Genomic DNA, 18748 nt, shown 5'->3' with positions numbered 1-18748 from the left:
TTTCTTTCTATCATCTCTTTTTAGGCTTTTATCTTGTTTATTTTGGTCTATTTGGGACATTTACTCTTGATATTGGATTGCTATTTTTTATCTATACATCTGTCATCTTGAATATAATTTTTATATCTCTACCCTACTACTTCATGTACAGAAATATGCTACAATTTGAGCATGGTCTTGGAGCCAGTCTGCTAAGAGTTGGATTCTCATACTATTTACTAGCTATGAGAACTTAAAAAAAAAAAATTTTCTAAACGTCACCAAAAAATATGCTTGGTCTTTTGGCAGGCTCTTGAGTCTGGAATTCATCTTTCCAAATTAAGGAACTGTGGCAGCTATTCTTTATAGATAACTCTCAATGAGCAGCCTTGCAGTAGTCACACACTGTGGAGTACCTTCCCTGAATCTGGATAAGTCTATGACTTACTTTTGAACCAACAGAAAAAAAATACTAGAAATGAAACTGATTTCTGAGATTGACTCATAACAAGGCTTGACGCTTTCCCCTGCAAATACTTCTTCTACACCTTGTAAAATGTCCAAAACCCTGAGATTGCCATGTTGGGGGAAATCCAAGTTAGCTACATGAAAAGCTGTCTATACAGAGAAATGACCAACCAGCCCCCCTCCTCTAGCCACTCCAGGCAAGGCACCAGCCATATAAATGAGGAAGACTTAGTTTATGACAGGAAGTGGTGGGCTGATGTGTTATGCAGTAATAGGTAACCAGCACAGGATATTAATGAATTCTAACAGGACCTAGTCCCTTATTTCCCATGACACCCACTGTTTTCTTGGGAAGTGAAACAAGTAATTTCAAGTCACTTCTTGCTACTTCCTTCTAACTGATTCCAGCTACAAAACTATCCAACAGAATTTTCTTGATTTTTTTTGAGGCATAGGTTCAGCAGAATCGTATAATTTACAGCTGTTAAATTTATTTCTCTCTTTTTTTTTAATTTGTCATTTCAGCAGGATGGTAGAGGTGTGTAATTAGAATACAATATTCAATTTTTCTTGTATCCTAAAAGTTTGTCCTGAGTCATGCTTAAAACTAATCTGTTCTTTTCAAACATCAAATCTAAATCTCTCTTGTCATTCTCTAAACCTGTCTTTCTTTTCTGTACACCCAATCAAAACAGACAAACTTCTATGATTCATTGTTAAACTATTAGCTTCTCTTTTAAAGAAAAGAAAAGAAAAAGAAAATACCTGGCTCAAAACCAAGAGCATATTCAACATAAGATCCAAATGAGTACTTTTTAAACTTTTAACCTTCTATAGGTAAACCACTTCTTACCCGATACCCAGAGATATCACTTGTTTTTCTCAGGCTTTGAAAATTTTCTATGCTAACTATCATGTAATGTAAAAAGGGGGAAATCTATACATACGTGATTAACTGAGCGATATCATGACGCTTTCGCCTTGGGAGGACACTCCCCCTCCATTGAGAAAAGTTTTCCAAGGTAAAGCTTGCATTTGGTGTTATCTTTATCTTATCTTTGTCATTCCAGATTTCCATCCCAACTAAGGCCACATGAGTATTGAGCTTTTTATAAAGCTGTCCGAAGAGAATAAATGGTAAAGCAATGACTCCTAGTGATGACATTATCATTAATATTTTCAATGGACTTTAGATTTTCAAACTTATTTATAACACCACTGTAAAAAACTTCTTTTAAAACATAGTTGTAAAATATAAGTTACCATCTCTTTTTGCAGACACTAGCATCCCCATTCTCAGGCAAAGCAGACACCCTTAAGTAGTTCAGGTCTGTAGATTTCTTTTTTTTTTTTTTGGAGCGAAAGTCCCATTGAAACAAATTTTTCCCGCTCGCGTCTCAAGAAATATAATTTTCTGTTAGTAGCTCCTTACTATTACTTCATTTTAAGTATATTTACTCAAAAGCTTTGTGATGTTCTCAGAGTCATAAGATTTCAGAATTAGCAAGGTTGACCCACTGCTAGTTTGGATATTAGAAAAGAAATGTGCTGTCTGAAAAAGTCTTGCATCTGTAAGTGACAATAGAGTAAGTGGTCTTCTAATTCTTAAACCTGGAATGAATCAAACAATCCATAATGCACATAGGGTAACTTTTAGAAATAGCAAGTTCAACTCATGGGACAATATGCTTACTCAAAAGACAAAAGCTTAAATAGCTACCATAGTTTATAAAATTGTACAGTGTTGGTCAAGGGTGCAAACTTCCAGTTATAAGATAAATAAATTCTGGTGATCAAATGTATAGCATGGTGATTATAGTTCATAACACTGTATTATATAATATACTGGAAAATTGCTAAAAGAATAGATCTTACGTGTTCTCACCACAAAAAAAAAAATTTGGTAATAATGTGATGTGATGGAGGAGTTACCTAGCTGATGGTGGTAATCATTTTGCAATATATAAGTGTATCAAAACAAAACGTTGAACACCTTGAATTTGTACAATGTTTGTTATATACCAATTAAATCTTAATACAGCTTGAAAAAAAACTGCACAGTGACAGACTTTCTCATGGGGCAACTTTCTGCTGAGAAATCTGAAGACATTTTTTAAAAGTAGTTTGGAAAGTAATAAAAGCATTGAGGAATGCAATGATCACCGAAAGAGACATAAAACTCTAACCAGATTAAAATCCTCCCCTTTATTATTCCCTCGACTTTCTTACTCATTTCTTGCTTTATTCTACTTGCCTGACAGAACTCTAGTCCTAGTTAAAAATAACTCCCCACTATTGGTTTTCCTCCTGCCTCACTGTCACTCCTTCTTGGTCTCTTTGTCAGTTTTTCCTCCATTCTAATCTCTTCTCAAAGAAGTACTTTAAGGATCTCTCTTCGGGTCTCTTTTCTATCTATCCATACCTGGTATTTTACACCAGGGTTGGCAAACTTTTTCTGTAAAAGTCTGCATGGAAAATATTTTAAGCTTTGAGGCCGTGTGGTCTCGATGGCAACTGCTCACCACCTCTGGCAATGTAGCAGGAAAGTAGCCACGGACAGTGTAAACAAATGAAGGTGGCTGTGTTCCGATAAAACTTTATTTTGTAAAAAAGCATGAGGCCGGATTTGGCCCACAAGCTATAGTTTGCTGACTCATGTCTTATGTCATCTATATGTAATAAGACATAGATTTATATCTTTACCCGGACCTTGTCACTGAACTGCAATCTTGTTATTCAGCATTTCCACCTGGAAATCTTTACACAAAAAAAATCTCAAAGTTAATGTGTCCAAAACAGAAATCATAATCTTTCCTCTGGATCACCATCCCCTATCATATTTCCTTATTCCTGAAGCTGTTCAGGTCAAAATGCTTGATGTCACTTGACTCCTCCCTTTTTCTTATAACTTCCATCTCCCATCCATCTCATAAACCCCATTGACCTATCCAGAAGTCGGCTATTATCAACAGATTCATTATCACTACTTTTTCTCAAACCGTCATCATCTCTTGCCTGAATTGTGGCACAATTTCCTCATCTGATCTTGTTTCTGCCCTTGCTCTCCCTGTTTATTTTCCATGTAATGGTCAAGATAATCTTTTAAGAACACACATCTGCTCTCCAGTGTCCTCCTTACTCATGAAGAATAACAAAATTCTTACACAGTCCCACCAGAGACTTCAGGTTTTGTCCACTGCTACCTGCCAATGTCACCTAATCCCACCCTTGCCCTGGCTTACTACATTCCTGACCCAATGGCCTTCTCGCTGGTCCTCAAACAAGACATGCTGGATTCTTAACTCAGGTCCTTTACTCTGCTTTGAACACCCTCCTTTAGGGACAGACACTTCTCTCCCTTCAGACCTCCACTCAAATATCACCTTATTAAAGAGGCTTTTTCTGTTTAACATAGTACCCAAAATAAATCTCTCTCTCTCCCTGCTTTGTTTTTCTTTATAGCACTTATCACCATTCTATGTACTCTTTATTTGATTTATGTTTGTCTTTTTGAATAAGAATGTAAACTCCTTGAAGGAAAGACTATTTGTTAGTTTAATTCCCTACTTTATTGTTTTATTTGTACCTGGCGCAAAGTAGGTGCTCAATAAATATGGCCAGTTCTTGGGTTTCCTTAAGGGGAATCAGAGTGATCTTTGTGGAGAAGATGAGATATGACCTTGGTCATTGAATTCGCCTTCATTTTCTTTCTATCCTTAGAGGATTTGCAGGACACCACAAAGTGACACTCCTTTCAACTAAGCAGGCTAATCATATGTTCAACTAACAAGAAACTAATGGTTAAGATTTAAATAGACGAGATACAGAAATGATATTTTAAGAGAGTTTGGAAATTAGATGATAAAAAACAGAATCAACAATTATACAATCAAAATGGGCTTGAAATCTAAGTTCAAATCTTATCTCTAGCGTTCTCTAACTTAGTGATTTTAGGTAAGTTACTTTGCTTCTTAGAATCTAGTTTCTTAACTGTAAATTAGGGTTAATAATATATTAAAGGGGTTTTTTTTTTTTTGAGTGTTAAATGAAATAATATATAAAAAATGTCACTGTGCCAGAGCTTAGTTTATTTTGTTTATTTTTATGTTTTCCTCCTTAGATTGGCTTTCTATTGAGATAAATTTGTCAGTATTTTCTTACTGGGCTTTAGAAAAACCAAAACTGCACAAATAAAACCACACAAACAAAACCACCTTTTATACTTTCATAGACCTATGAATAGTGTGGTAAGAAAGTCTCTCTTATGTATCATTAATATTTAAGTAGTAAAAGTCGTGGTTACCCTTTGAGAGTCAGTCAACAGTTTTAATCTTAAGAGTAATTAATGACTTTCCTTCACTGCTTCATGAGCATTCATAGAAACACCAATGACACCAACTAGCAAACTGTTAAAACTACATTTAATAAAATATATCATACCATGTTAACATAATTGGCCATCTCAAACATTCTCTTTCTTATTTCCTCTGTATCTTGATTGTATTTTTTAAACTGAAAAAACAAACAAGACAAAATATGAACACTGATAAAAGTGAACATAATAGGAAGGCAAAAAAAAGCAACTTCAGGGCCTGGCCTGGTTAGAACTTTAATGGGAGACCACTTAGGAAGGTGCCGTAGGTATAAAAAATAAAAAATAAGGTATCGTAAGCTGACAAGGTCCTTGCAATCTGTGAGGTCAATCAAGCGTTGCCTCACCTAAAAATTTTTTTAAAAATTTAAACAAAAGGCAACTTCAGTTTATTTTACCTATCAGTGGTTATAATTCATTATCAGTTATAAAAGTTAACACTTAGAAGTAAGAAACAAAGTGCTTCCTATTTCTCTAGCTGAATTTAAATGCTTTAGAAGTAGAAATGATGTTTGTCTCCTGAAGTACTAACTCAGTGTAATGCTCTAAAAATTTATTCCAAATGTATTTTCAGTAAAACATCATGATTTCCTAAGCCATGTAGAATTGGTGCAAGAAATAACTTTTTTATTTAAAAATACATAAGCAGCAAATAAACAATATAATAAGAGAGGCCAATGCTTTAGGGCCTCAACTAATTCACTTGCTCATATTATCATAGCACAGAATTTTTTCTTTGGAAACTACAATGTAGACCTCATGTTTAGAATATTCAACAGGTGAAAATGGATTCTCATAAAAGAAGATAAACAATGAATATTAGCAAAAAATTTCCTTTTTCAGAAGTTTCCATTCATTAGCCTTTTATATTTACCACTCTCTGATGAGCATAAATTCTAATTTACCAATGATTTAACTACTTAACAGAAGACAAAATGACAAAGGAATTTATGGAAAAACTAAGTTGGAACTCTTAAGACAACAAGAAAGGCGCATAATAGTGCAAAGAATTCAGTTTATGCATATCGCATCAGCTGCATATCCCTGAGAAAGAGAAATCATATCAGTCTAATTATATGTTAACTTTCCTAGATTCAGAACAATTTGTAAAAAAGAATAGCTCATGTTCATGATTTTTCTAAACTAATCCACATGTTTAATATCTCACATAATAAATTTAGGTAGAAGGGGATTTTAAAAGACATATTTATCTGATATAATTACCTCACCATTATCCAGGACCAAATAATATTCTATATATTTCTTATGTTCCCAAACCTTCCGATCTTTCGATTTCTGTAATAAATATTAAAAGAGAAATTACTAAGACAATATCTCTCTCTACAAAAAGTCATTCTTTTATTTGAAATGTGTTATTTTATGAGATTGATATCTGGGAATATCAATCTCATAAAATATCTGGGAATAAAGAAAGACATTTTAACTCTAATTAGCCAGAATTATCTACATTTTAACTCTAATTAGTCAGACAAGGTTCAGAATATCAGAGCTAGAAAAGACATCAGTGATATTCTACTCTGACCCCTTTATTTCACCAAAGAGTTTAAATGATTACACAACTAATTAGAAGGCATGCTGGAATTAAAACCCAAATCTTCAGATTTTTTGAACAGTGGACTTTTTCCACTATTCTGAAATGAAATTGACCAACTTTGACTTCGGTATCCTTCTAATGTTTTGTTTGTTTAGTATATAGCTTTTTATTCCTAGCTCAGTGAATACCTACTACTCCTTTACCAATGGTGCAATGCCCGTAGCCATCATGAAACCTAATCTATTCTTTTCTTCTCAGACAGAACTAGATCTCTTTCTCACATTCCAAGCTTTCCTATTTTCTGTTTTTTTTCTCTCCACAAAACAAAACAAAACAACAACAACAAAAGAACATGTTTCATAGTGGATTGTCCCATCCAAAAATAGCAGACATATTATTTGTACTAAATAATAAACCATTAAAGTTTATTAGGTTGCATTTCTAGAAGTCCTTGTCTTTTAACAGGTAAATAAGGTTCTATTAACAAGAACAGATTACTGAAGGTAGACTTTAAGTATTATCTAATGAGGTATGTACTTACCTCCCACTTTCTGTGAGAGCAACATACTTATTAGCCCTTACTATGCACCAACTGTGTTCTGGACACTAAGGATACAGCAGTGAAAAGTTCCATGTGCTTAAAATGCTCACAGCAGACAAATGAACATAGATATATCAGATAGGAATTAGTGCTATGTAGAGTGTCAAATGGAGTGATGTGATATTGAGTGACGAGGTAGTCATTTTAGAATAGATGCTTAGAAAAAGCTTTAAAGAATTGGCCCTGAAGCTGACATATTAATGAAAAGGAGAAGCCACGCAAGGGAAGATAACTTGGAAGACAATTGCAGCAGAGGAAAAAACAAAAGAAAAAAAAAAGTGAAAGGACTCTAAGGTGAATCGATATTGGCATGTTTAAAGCACAGAAAAAGTTCGGATTTGTCAGAACATAATGGGGAGGTCATTGATGGGAACTGATTAGAGAGGTAGGTGGGGCCCTAATCATACAGGGTTTGCAACTCATGGACTGTTCTTTTAGATTTTGTACTAAATGTAATGAGAAACTATTTGAGGGTTTTAAACAGAAAAGCGACATGATGTGACTTAGAATAAAAGAATCACTTCAGCTATTGTGTGGAGAGTGGATTCTACTGAGGCAGGAATGAGAGTGAGAAAGTCAGGCAGAGGCTGCTGCTGCGATTATTGTGGTAGTTGGAAAGCGAGAACAAAATGAAGTATCTGAACTACATGGAGGCATTTGCTGACAAATACCAGATAAAGAGAAATAAAGAAAAGAGGAACCAAGGATAATTTCTATATTTGAGCCTGAGAAATAATGAATGGTGGTACCATCAATTAAGTTAGAGGAGAATGAGGGAGAAGCACATTTTGTTTAGGGCTTAGAAATCGGTAGTTCTATTTTGACCACATTAAGTTTGTGATATTAGACATTCAAATGATGCATGAAGTAAGTAGTTAATTATAACAGTCTGGCCTTTAGAGGAGATTTCCAAATTGGAGATATACATTTGATGGTAATTAGTGCAGAGTTCTTATTTAAACAGAGCATGTAGCATAGGATGAGATTACCTAGGAAGAATATCTAGATAAAGCATAGAATGGGACCCAGGATGGAGCTTTGTGAGGGTCTCTAATATTTAGTAGCCAATTAGAGGAGGGATAATAGTGAGAAGTGCTAAGAAGGAGTAGCACTAGTGAGGTAGGGGGAAAAACAAAACAATAGGATGTCATGGAAACACAGCTATTTGCACATGGTTTGCAAGAAATTTAGACAGAGACAAGAGGTCTGTGCCAGCTAAAACAGGAGATCGACATTTATGGAATTAAATAGCTATAAGTGGTGATTCTGGGTTCTTAGATGTTATATGTCTGGTAGAATTTATGCTCACAGCAAATAGAACCCAACAGAGATTTTATTTTATCCAGACCAATTCTGCCCAGTGCTTATAGATTCTGAGGACATTTAGAAAAGATGATTCTTCTGTGACTGGAAACTGAATTTCACATATGAAAGAGTATTTGAAGTTCCTGTGGACAGAGCCTATATTAATTTCTCTTACTGCTACATCCCCAGCACCTACAGTAGTGATTGAAGATTTGCTGAATGAGTTCATTCACGAAGACAGCAGGATATTATATCTCAAAGTGATAATAATATTGTGCACCTTTTTGAATGTTGTAGTATTGGTAAAGTTGCCTGCTCCCGGAGGGCAAGCTTTATACTTCTTTTTAGCCCTTGCACGTTATTTTTAATAATAGCTGATCCATAAGTGCTTATTAAATAAATCAATGTATGACAATGTTTTAGTGTCTCTATAGCTTACTAGTTTCAACAATGACTGTAAAGTTTCATTCAGTTGCAGCTGCTAAGACTGGAACCCAGGTCAGCCAGGACAGAATACGTGGGAACGTTGCAAATAAAAAATAAAGGTAAACATACAACCAGACTGGTGGCAGGTGGGGTTATATTCTGCCGAGATCCATGTGCCCATGATATGTCATCCGTCCCACAGGTGCTGTCACTCTTCTTTTCTTCAGGATCATGCTTGAAGAGTGCATGTTCCTGTTCATCCTGATATGTGGGGCTTAAAGGTTTAATGAAGTACTTTTCATCTCCCTGACTGAAGTAGCCCCTGAAAAACATGAGAATCCAGGCTTCTTAAAAAATATTCCTGCATGCAAGTGCTACAGACAGAGATTCTAAAAAGTTACCAGTACCAAAACATTCCAAGCTCATGGCAGTAGAATATAGTGTAACATTATAGCTGAAGATCTCCTTGGAGAAAACCTAAACTTATTTTCTCTATGAGGAAATAAGACCTCTTGGGGAGAAGCAACAATTGCAATGTTATATAGCTACTGTAGGTCAGGGCTGGCACTAGAATGAAATTTCATGAATTTGCTTTGTTCTTCCAATCCCTATGTCTTGTTTGCTCTAAAGGTGCACTGAAAATGAAAGAGATTTTGGAGGAAAGGGTTAAAATTCTGAGTCGATGGTTTATTAGCTGTGATTCCATGGGAAATTACTTAAACTCACATAGCCTCAGTTTCTGCAACTATAAACTGAGAATAATAATACCAACATAATAGGATGGTTATAAAATTGAAGGAGATAATATGTAAAGCACGTGATCAATAAATAATACCAATTTTACCTCATTTCTCTCTGCTGAAGCATTTTGCTAAGATTCATTCAACCAATATTCAGACAGCACCCATTATTCATTAGGCATTGGACTAAAGGCCAATAGTAAAAAAGAGTCATGGTCTCTCCTCTCACAGAGTTTACAATCAAATAAGAAAGATAGATGTGGATTAAATTATCACGTTAGATCCACAAATATGTATAATTATATGACATATAATTATATACATAGAATTAGAATACAAGAATAGACTCGAGGAAATAAATTGGGTGGTTTGTTGCAATGGTCTGCATGATGATCATGGTAGTTTGAATTAGGATATGGCAGTAGAGAGAGAATGTAGTGGATAATCTCAGGAAATATTTAAAACATAATCAATAAGGCTTGATAATAGATTGAAAATGGGTAGTTGGGAGGTAACAAGTCAAGAAACCTAGGTTTCTGGATTGAGCAAGTAGTTGGTTGGTTATACCATTCGCTGAGATAGAAAACACTAGAAAAATATCAGATTTTGGAGAGAATTATTGGCTTGATTAGGAGTATATTAAGATTCAGATTTCATTAAGACATCCAGATATTAAAGAGATATGGAGATATGTAAGAGGAAATCGGGCAATCAAGGATAGGTATAAGAAGATATCTTACTGTGGACAGATACTTGGGAGTCCTTAACACACACACACACACACACACACACACACACACACAAAATGGACATCAGAGGTGTGGATGGACAAGCTAGAGATTTTAGAGTGAAGAGAGAAGGTGGAGAGGGGCTGCCATTCCCCAAATATTCTAACTTTAAAACTGGGACTCAAAACCTATAGTTTGAAAACAAACAAGCAAACAACAAAAGCAACTCTGCGAGCAATTCAGATGTGCAATTTTTAAACTACTATCAACAGAAGCCATGTTTCCTTCAAATTTCAAAATTTTTGAGCCCTTAGAATTCATACTCAACGATGATATAGGTAATTATATGTGATATTCTTCAGGTTTATTAAAACACACACACGCACACCATCATCACAGGCACATACAAAGCATTCATGAAGTCTTACCTTAGACCCCTACATGTGCTGATGCTAGCTTCAGAAACTTTTTCATTAATGATGTGTCCTTGGTAATAACAGTCATCCTAAAGAAAAGAGAAAAAGGGTTTTAGGAAAGTGTGTATGTTTTTTAGACCTATTGCTAAATTTAAATTTGAAATCTTGAGATAGGATCTACAATATTTTTAAATCATTTTATGCTGAAGAACAGCCAACTTAGAGATATAAAAAATATTTAAGTTTTATATGTTTAAAACTTTTAATATTTAGCTAGTGATCCCAAATGCTTAGTGTTAACTAAATGTAGGTATAAATGTCGATATTGCAGAAAAAGGATAACAAGGTGAATACAATCTGGAAGAAAAATTTACAAATGTATGTTTAAAACCTGAGATCCCAAACATCAGATATTCACTCTTTTCCTTGATGGCTTATTATTTTTTTCTAATACCTATTAGCTCTTTTCAATGAATGTGTCATTCGAATTGTGTTGTTAATTTTTTTATTTATCCAAAGAGTTTCACCACATTAACTGGATTAGTATAGCATCCCTTGCTTCCATTTGGAGCAAAATGCCCAATCCTAATCCTTTTTCATGTGGATGTGCTTCAATCAAGTATAACATTCCCCTTTGGGACAGAAAAGGTAGTGGCTCATGTAAACCTCTGTGTCATTGTTATAGAACAGGGGTCCCCAATCCCTGGGCCATGGACTGGTACCGGCCCATGGCCTGTTAGGAACCGGGCTGTACAGCAAGTGGTGAACAGCGGGCAAGCGAGCGAAGCTTCACCTGTATTTGCAGCCGCTCCCCAGCGCTAGCATCACCACCTCAGCTCTACCTCAGATCACCGGGCATTAGATTCTCATAAGAGCACAGGTCCCTGGTGCCAAAAAGGTTGGGGACCACTGCAGAAGAAAATGTGTGAGGGCCTTCCAGTACAAAACAGAGCTCAGAAAAGATGGCAATGACAAACTACCCCTCGTGTTACTTTACACTGTCATTTTCTCTGAATAAGAGTCAAGAGTATAAATTATTTAAAGAATATAGAATTCTACAGTTCTACCATTGAGGAAATAGTTTTGAGTTTGAGAGACTGAATGTTCTAGATAGGTGATTGGCATTGACCAAGAACACTAGATGTATTTAATTCTTCACTCCTGTAATAAAAATCAGAAGCTCCTTCTGCCCACTCTCTTAGTGGGAACCGTTGAAGGTTGGAAAGAGTTACCATGGTTGTTAAGGAATGACTTTATTCTTATCAAACTGTACAAATGATGGAGGATCTATTAAGAAATTAGTATACTGAATAAAGCACCAGTGCTATAAATGCTGTTTCCCTTTCACTAGTTGTCAGGCGATGACACTGCATTTGGGTGTGTGGGTTATACCTCAATTAACAATTAATCTAGAACTCTGTTTTACCATGATTTGTGGGCTGGTGGTGACTTCCTTCCCAGTGGAATTGTAATGTGTTTCCGTGTAGCCTGGTGCAAGGAGATCCCTGGACGGGGGAAAAAAAAAAGTCATAATTACTCATGCTAAGTGTAAAGTCCAGTGATTAAAGGGAGAGCTCTCACTGGGGGTGAAGAAAAGCTTCAACTCCCAAGCTTCTCCTCCTAAACGTTCAAGACAAGTCCAAGAATGAAAGGGATGCTAAAATGGGAAGACTGAGAGGGGCAGGGACATTCCTGAATAATATGGGACAATGTCGGCTTTGTCATCAGATTTTGCAGAATTGTCTGAAGAGAAATTTGAGGATCAAATGGAACCTGAGAAGGGCAACATTTTAAAAATGTAGCAAAAGAGTAATGTTTCACACAAGTTTAGGATGAGTGTATTTCCATTCTAACAGTGACTGTTAACAGCTAGTAGTGGCAAAGAGTTTAGTGGAAACTAACTTATATTTGCTAGTTAGGGCCCTTTCAGCTTTTTCACTGAGTTTCTTAAAAGTCTTTCAATTATCTGCCAGGAAATAGGAGCCCAAATATATTTTTTAAAGAATCAGGCTGAGGAGAAAAGGAAATGATTAAGTATTAAATGCTATCTTTCTACTGGCCACTGGGTTAGAAATGTTACATGAGTCATTTAATATAATCTTTTCAACAATCCTATAAGGTAAATACTACTCTCTTTATTTTCCAGATAAGATTAAATAGTTCAAGTGGCATAAGATCATATCCAGGTCTACCTCAATTCAAAGCCTGTATTATTTCCATTATATTACAGTTTCCAAAATCTAGCCAGTCGTGATTTTTTGCAAAAGGTCTATTTATCTATCTTGCTTTCCTCTATAGAACAATTTAGGGACTGAAAGAGCCTGAAAGCACAGAAGATTTTTAAAAATTGCTTTCGAAGTACTCTAAATATAGGATGATCAAGATCTGAGTGAGAGTGGAGGCAGTGAAATTTTAAAAAAAAAAATGTAGAATTTTAATGAATTGGGTGAAAAGTATGAAGGAATAAGAGCACAATGTAACATATGAGAAAAATTGGCAGGTAAGTGAATAGCTGGGTAGAAAGGGCAATGGTGTTAGCCTCGGGATAGCCTAGCTCTGGTTTTACCACTGACTTGTTCTTTGGCTCTAGAGTTTCTTTAATTTACATATGTCTTGGTTTTTTTTGTTGTTTGTTTGTTTGTTTTTTGCAACCATGCAAATGGTTACAAATTGTTTTCATATCTAATCTTTTTTTAAAAAAATTACAGTTGATCCTCAATATTATTTTATATTAGTTTCAGGTTTACAGCATAGTGGTTAGACATTTATATATAATGATTCCCCCCAATAAGTCCAGTACCAACCTCCCACCATACTTAGTTTTACAATATTAATGACTATATTCCCTGCACTGTCATTTACATCCCTGTGACTATTTTGTAACTATCAATTTGTACTTCTTAATCATTTGTCTATTTAATTGACTCTTTAATTGCAAGACTTTTAAGAAGCTCAGTGAAAAAGCTGAAAGTGCCCTAACTAGCACCACCCAGCCCTCCAACACTCCTGGCATCTGCCAACCATCAGTTTGTTATTTGTTTCTATGAGTCTGTTTCTGCTTTGTTTATTCATTTATTTTGTTCCTTAGATTCCACATATAAGTGAGATTACGTGATATTTGTCTTTCTCTGTCTGACTTATTTTACTTAGTGTAATACTCTCTAGGTTTATTCATGTTGTCACAAATGGTAAGATTTCATTCTTTTTTTTATGGGCGAGTAATATTCCATTGTATATATGTACGACCTCTTCTTTATCCATTAGTTTATTGATAGGCATTTATGTTGCTTCCATATCTTAGCTATTGTAAATAAAGCTGCAATGAACATGGGAGTGCATATGAATTTTCAAATTAGTGTTTAGGATTTCTGCAGAAAAAATACCCAGAACTGGAAGTTCTGGGTCATAAGTTCTGTTTTTAATTTTTTTGAGGAATCTCCATACTGTTTTCCATAGTGGCTGCACCAATTTACAATCCCACCAACAGTGCTTGAGGGTTTCTTTTTCTCCACATTCTCGCCAAAACTTGTTTGTTGATTTGTTGATGATAGCCATTCTAACAGGTGTGAGATGATATCTCATTGTGATTTTAATTTACATTTCTCTGATGATTAATGATGTTGAGCATCTTTTCATATAACTATTGACCATCTATATGTCCTCTTTGGAAAAATGTCTATTCAGGTCCTCTGAAAATTTTTTAATTGGATTGTTTGGTTTTTTATTGTTGAATACTATCTAATCTTTCAGTATTAGAATAATAAAATGCAATAACATGGGGGAAGAGTTAAAAATCTATCTGTTATTTCATAGAATTTGATAAAATATATGTCTGCCTACACCTCATTCACTATTTTATTACTAGAAGCATCAAAACTCTAGTAAACTGTTGTTTTATCCAAGGTGTTTCTACTACTTCAGTGGGAGGAAATATTTGCTGAACCCCTCAGACTAGTTGAGAGAAAAAGCTGAGTAGCCAAAGTTTGTGAGAGCCATGAGCAGTAACAGACTCAATTAGCATAATTTCCATACGCAAACTTGCTATTGATGAAGATTATATCAGAAGTATGACACTTACTTAGATTTTTTCAAATAAAGCACTGCGATTTTTCCATTGACTGTCATTTCATACTTCAATTCGGTTTCAAATTTTTCCTGAAAAAATGCACAAACATTTACTGGTAATTAAAAACACACAAATATTCACTTTGCTAGGTCCATCTGTTTAATCATGAGCAAGCAATGCCTGCTTTTCTTTAACGCTATTCTTTATAATACCAATTATCTGCTTCTGTCTCTTTTAACAAATCAAACAACTCTGCCAACTAGGTAGTCAGATTATCTGAGAACTTTATATCCATCCATCTACCCATCCATCCATCCATCCATGTATTCTACAAATATTATTTGAGTGCTGGTTATATGCAAGTCACTTCTCGGTTCTGGAAATTTAAATCTAAGCAAGAAAAATTGGTACCTGCTGTCAGAAAGCTTACACTCTTGTGGAAAGACAGACAGTGAATGTGAGTTACATTGTATAATAAGCAAAATACATGTGGAAGCAATGTAGGATGTCTATCTAACATCTTAAGGGCAGGAAAGGCTTTCTTAAGGAAGTAATGTGCAAGCTGAGATAAGAATTAACCCAGTGGAAAAGAGTAGGGTATTATTTGAGAAAGAATTGTGTGCACACAGACCCGAAGGCCTCCAAGCCTCTCACTGATGGTTTTTGGTTTGGAGACCTTCTCACGGCTAAGTCGATGTTAAAATATGGGCAAAATAAAAGGCACATGTACCTTAAGACAGGGAGAAGTCATCCAGAAGAAAACATGGCCTAAGGCATTCAGAAAGAGAAACTATCTCCTTAAGTAAACCATGTGAATCAGGAGAACGGTTTTAACTTTTGATTCATATACACAGGAGAAGCTATAGATGACTATACAGAAGTATTTTAAAAATCATATTGGGTACTGAGTTCTGACTATTCTATAAAACAGAGTTATTAGCCACAGTTACACCCAATATCTAAAAATTCACTGGGAAGTGTCAGCACAATATTGTTAAAGAGATCTAAATATGGCAGACCACATATGATTGAGAATCACTTATTCCATAAGTGTGCTGCTCCCTCTGCTGTGTTGCGCCGAGGGCCAAGTTATTTCCTCTCCTTCCTCTCCTGGCCAGAATAGTATCTGAGCTCATTGAGGGACAAGAATGAGTTAGACCTATCAGATCAGGGGTATCGTGCAGAGATTTTTTCATTTCCAAGATCAGGTATTTTGACCCATACTTTCTTTAAATTATCAATTACTGAAGTCTTCTTTGGGGTCAAAAATCCATGACTATAGATATTCTGTACTACGGGACTAGATGAGGAGAGGCTACTGTAATTCAATCCATTTTCACAAATAACAGGAGCTAGAAAGAAATCTAAGAGTGAAAAATAAGTCATGGGGAATCGTAACCACTTGTGGTTCAGGTTTAAGAATGAACATATTAGAATACTAGATATGACCTTCTAACTAGAATAGCCTTCTAGATATCTGTTTCTCACAATCATGAATATATTCAAGGTTCTATCTTGGTCTTTAGTGTCTCCAGAAAATTTCTAAGGATTATTTTTAAGATTATGAGCTACATGTATTTATAAGTCAGCTTGGAAGTATTAAGTGCCCATCTGTAATATTCATCAACCTAAAACATTATTTGGAGGCTCTTTACAGATTATGGATGAAAGGAAACATTAGGAAGAAAGCCATAGTCTCTATGAAAGAAGGTGCACTGGGTAAGGCTATAACTGCTCTTCTCAAGTACAAGTCCATGGTGGAGAGTAATGCCTGCTGATAAGAAATGTGTCCAATTTATGTTCTATTTTGGGTTCTGAACTATAGGTTAGGAGAGTAAAGATGCATCTTGACTTGGAGAGAATTCACTAGAAGGAAATGATGTTGAGTCCATTGAGTAAGATGAGCTGGTCATAGGGACATATAAATAAAAATTTCTTCCAGAAAAAGATATAATGCATAAGGTTTAGGGAGTGGATGGTCCTGGAATGGGAGCAGATTTGTGAAGTCAAGATGACACCCATGAGCACACAAGAAATAGCAAAGGAAACCCTATAAATCCCAGGTAAGGTCTTAATCCAAGTCTTTACATAACATACAAAAAATTCAAGACTTCCATAAATCCTGGTAGACCGAGCTGAGGCCTGAAATTGTTTGCAGAAAGGGGAAGCATTATGCTGCCACATACTCTATTTTAGGGCATAAGACAAAGGCAAGATGGTTTTGGCCTCCAAGGAAATATGTGATCTGGAAGCCAAATTCTAGGAAGAATAGCAACTACCTTTTGCATATGTTTCCAACATCAGAGACCTTGATTAAGTATTTATTGAATACATATTTATGCAGCTATGTGTGTAATGTACTCCATTTATACTCCTTCATTCATTTGTCCATTTGTTTACTTATTCATTTGCTCATTTATTTGACAAATACTTATTCAGTTTTTCTTATCCCATGCATACAAAATACAATCATGAATACAATCATGAATATACTCAAGGTTCTATCTTGGTCTTTAGTGTCTCCATAAAATTTCTATGGAAATTTTCTATGGAAAATTTCTATGAGCTACATGTATTTATGAGTCAGCTTGGAAGCATTAAGTGCTCATCTGTAATATTCATCACACAACTAAAAAAAGTAAGGAGAAATCTGTAAATATACTAGATAAAACCACAAAACTGTAAGCGATGCGGCCAGGCATGATGGAGTCAGAAAGATGGGGCTATGCTTTTGGTAAAGCTGACAGGTAACACTGGTGCCTCAGTCTCTGGTCCAGTAAAGGGCACAATTGTATAATAATCACAGAATTCCTCCACTTCAGGAGAACTTGAGAAGTGAGTAATCTAGACTGAGACCTATGTAGCATCTATGAATACAGAGATCCCTTGGTCACATGCATTATGACTTTCGAATGTTTCGAGTAATTGCTAATCAGTTCTTTGTACAAGGAAGACCGATAGGATCAATACAGAAAGCACAAGAATAACGTTCAAGACCTTGGCTTATATTGATAAGACAGTGTTCTTATTAGTCATAAGATGTACCTGAGCAAAAGGAGAAGATGCTATGTCAAGGGAAACAATGCGCCTACTGCATGACAGAGCAGGATTGAAATACCAGACATACAGCAGCATGGGGCCTTATTAATTATAGAAAGGACAACGGCTGAGATCACAGAGTAACTGCCAAGCTTTAGTTCTAGATGTTCACAGGCACATACCAAAAGCCACACGGTATGATCACCAGATAAAATATAAGACTCTAGTGAAATTAAATTTCAGATAAACAGTGGATATTTGTTTAAACATCAGCACATCTCATACAATACTGAGAATACTTATACTAAAAAAGCATTAATTATTTATCAGACATTAAAATGTAAGTGAGTATCCTGTATATTTATTTGCTAAATCTGGCAATTCGATACATGGTAGAGTCCAAGATGTAAGAAATAATGGAAACTAGACATCAGTGACCAGGGAGAGGAGGTGAAGTTGTGAGATACCTAAGCCTGGGAATCATGACCTGGGAAAAGCTGATTAATTCTTTTGTGTTGCTTTAGCCAGGAATTACACTGAATGGTTCAACCACATACTTGCTGTAAGGTTCTTCAAAGGTATCCACCAACACCTGAGAACACCAATGTCACTTCAGTACTAAAAAGTAAACATGAGTGAGCTACATGTATTTATGAGTCAGCTTGGAAGCACTAAGTGCTCATCTGTAATATTCATCATGCAACTAAAAGGAGTAAGGAGAAATCTGTAAATATACTAGGTAAAACTACAAAAATAAAAATAAGATTTACCATATAAAGAAACATTAAAGCTTTCAAATTATTTAAGCAAAATTTCCTTCAATTCTCTATAGGATTCGACTTAATACTTTTATTTTCTTTGAAAGATAAAATTGTTGTGTCTTGCAAGAAATTCTTTGAATCAATGAGCATTTATGGAATACTTTCTATAAGACAGGGGCTGAGAGATGAGGGTGATGGAGAGGCAGAGACATGTCAAAGACATAGAAAACACTTTTTTTATTGACCTTGGCAGTTCAAACCAGAAGATTACATACACAATCATACACACACA

General features: G+C 35.3%; 1 protein-coding gene across 1 annotated transcript in view; it reads right to left on the bottom strand.

The window, feature by feature from the left end:
- ADAM28 (ADAM metallopeptidase domain 28) overlaps nucleotides 1-18748 on the bottom strand; it is a 58122-nt gene that overhangs the window by 28017 nt on the left and 11357 nt on the right. Inside the window, 7 exon segments of the mRNA XM_023530774.1 lie at nucleotides 1395-1564; nucleotides 4888-4959; nucleotides 6044-6115; nucleotides 8836-9028; nucleotides 10603-10679; nucleotides 12017-12095; nucleotides 14669-14745. Coding sequence (XP_023386542.1) covers nucleotides 1395-1564; nucleotides 4888-4959; nucleotides 6044-6115; nucleotides 8836-9028; nucleotides 10603-10679; nucleotides 12017-12095; nucleotides 14669-14745 — 740 coding nt within the window.

This window comes from Pteropus vampyrus, unplaced genomic scaffold, assembly GCF_000151845.1.
Source record: "Pteropus vampyrus isolate Shadow unplaced genomic scaffold, Pvam_2.0 Scaffold53, whole genome shotgun sequence".
Classification (NCBI taxonomy): Eukaryota; Metazoa; Chordata; class Mammalia; order Chiroptera; family Pteropodidae; genus Pteropus; species Pteropus vampyrus.
This window is presented reverse-complemented; position numbering and strand designations above follow the sequence as displayed.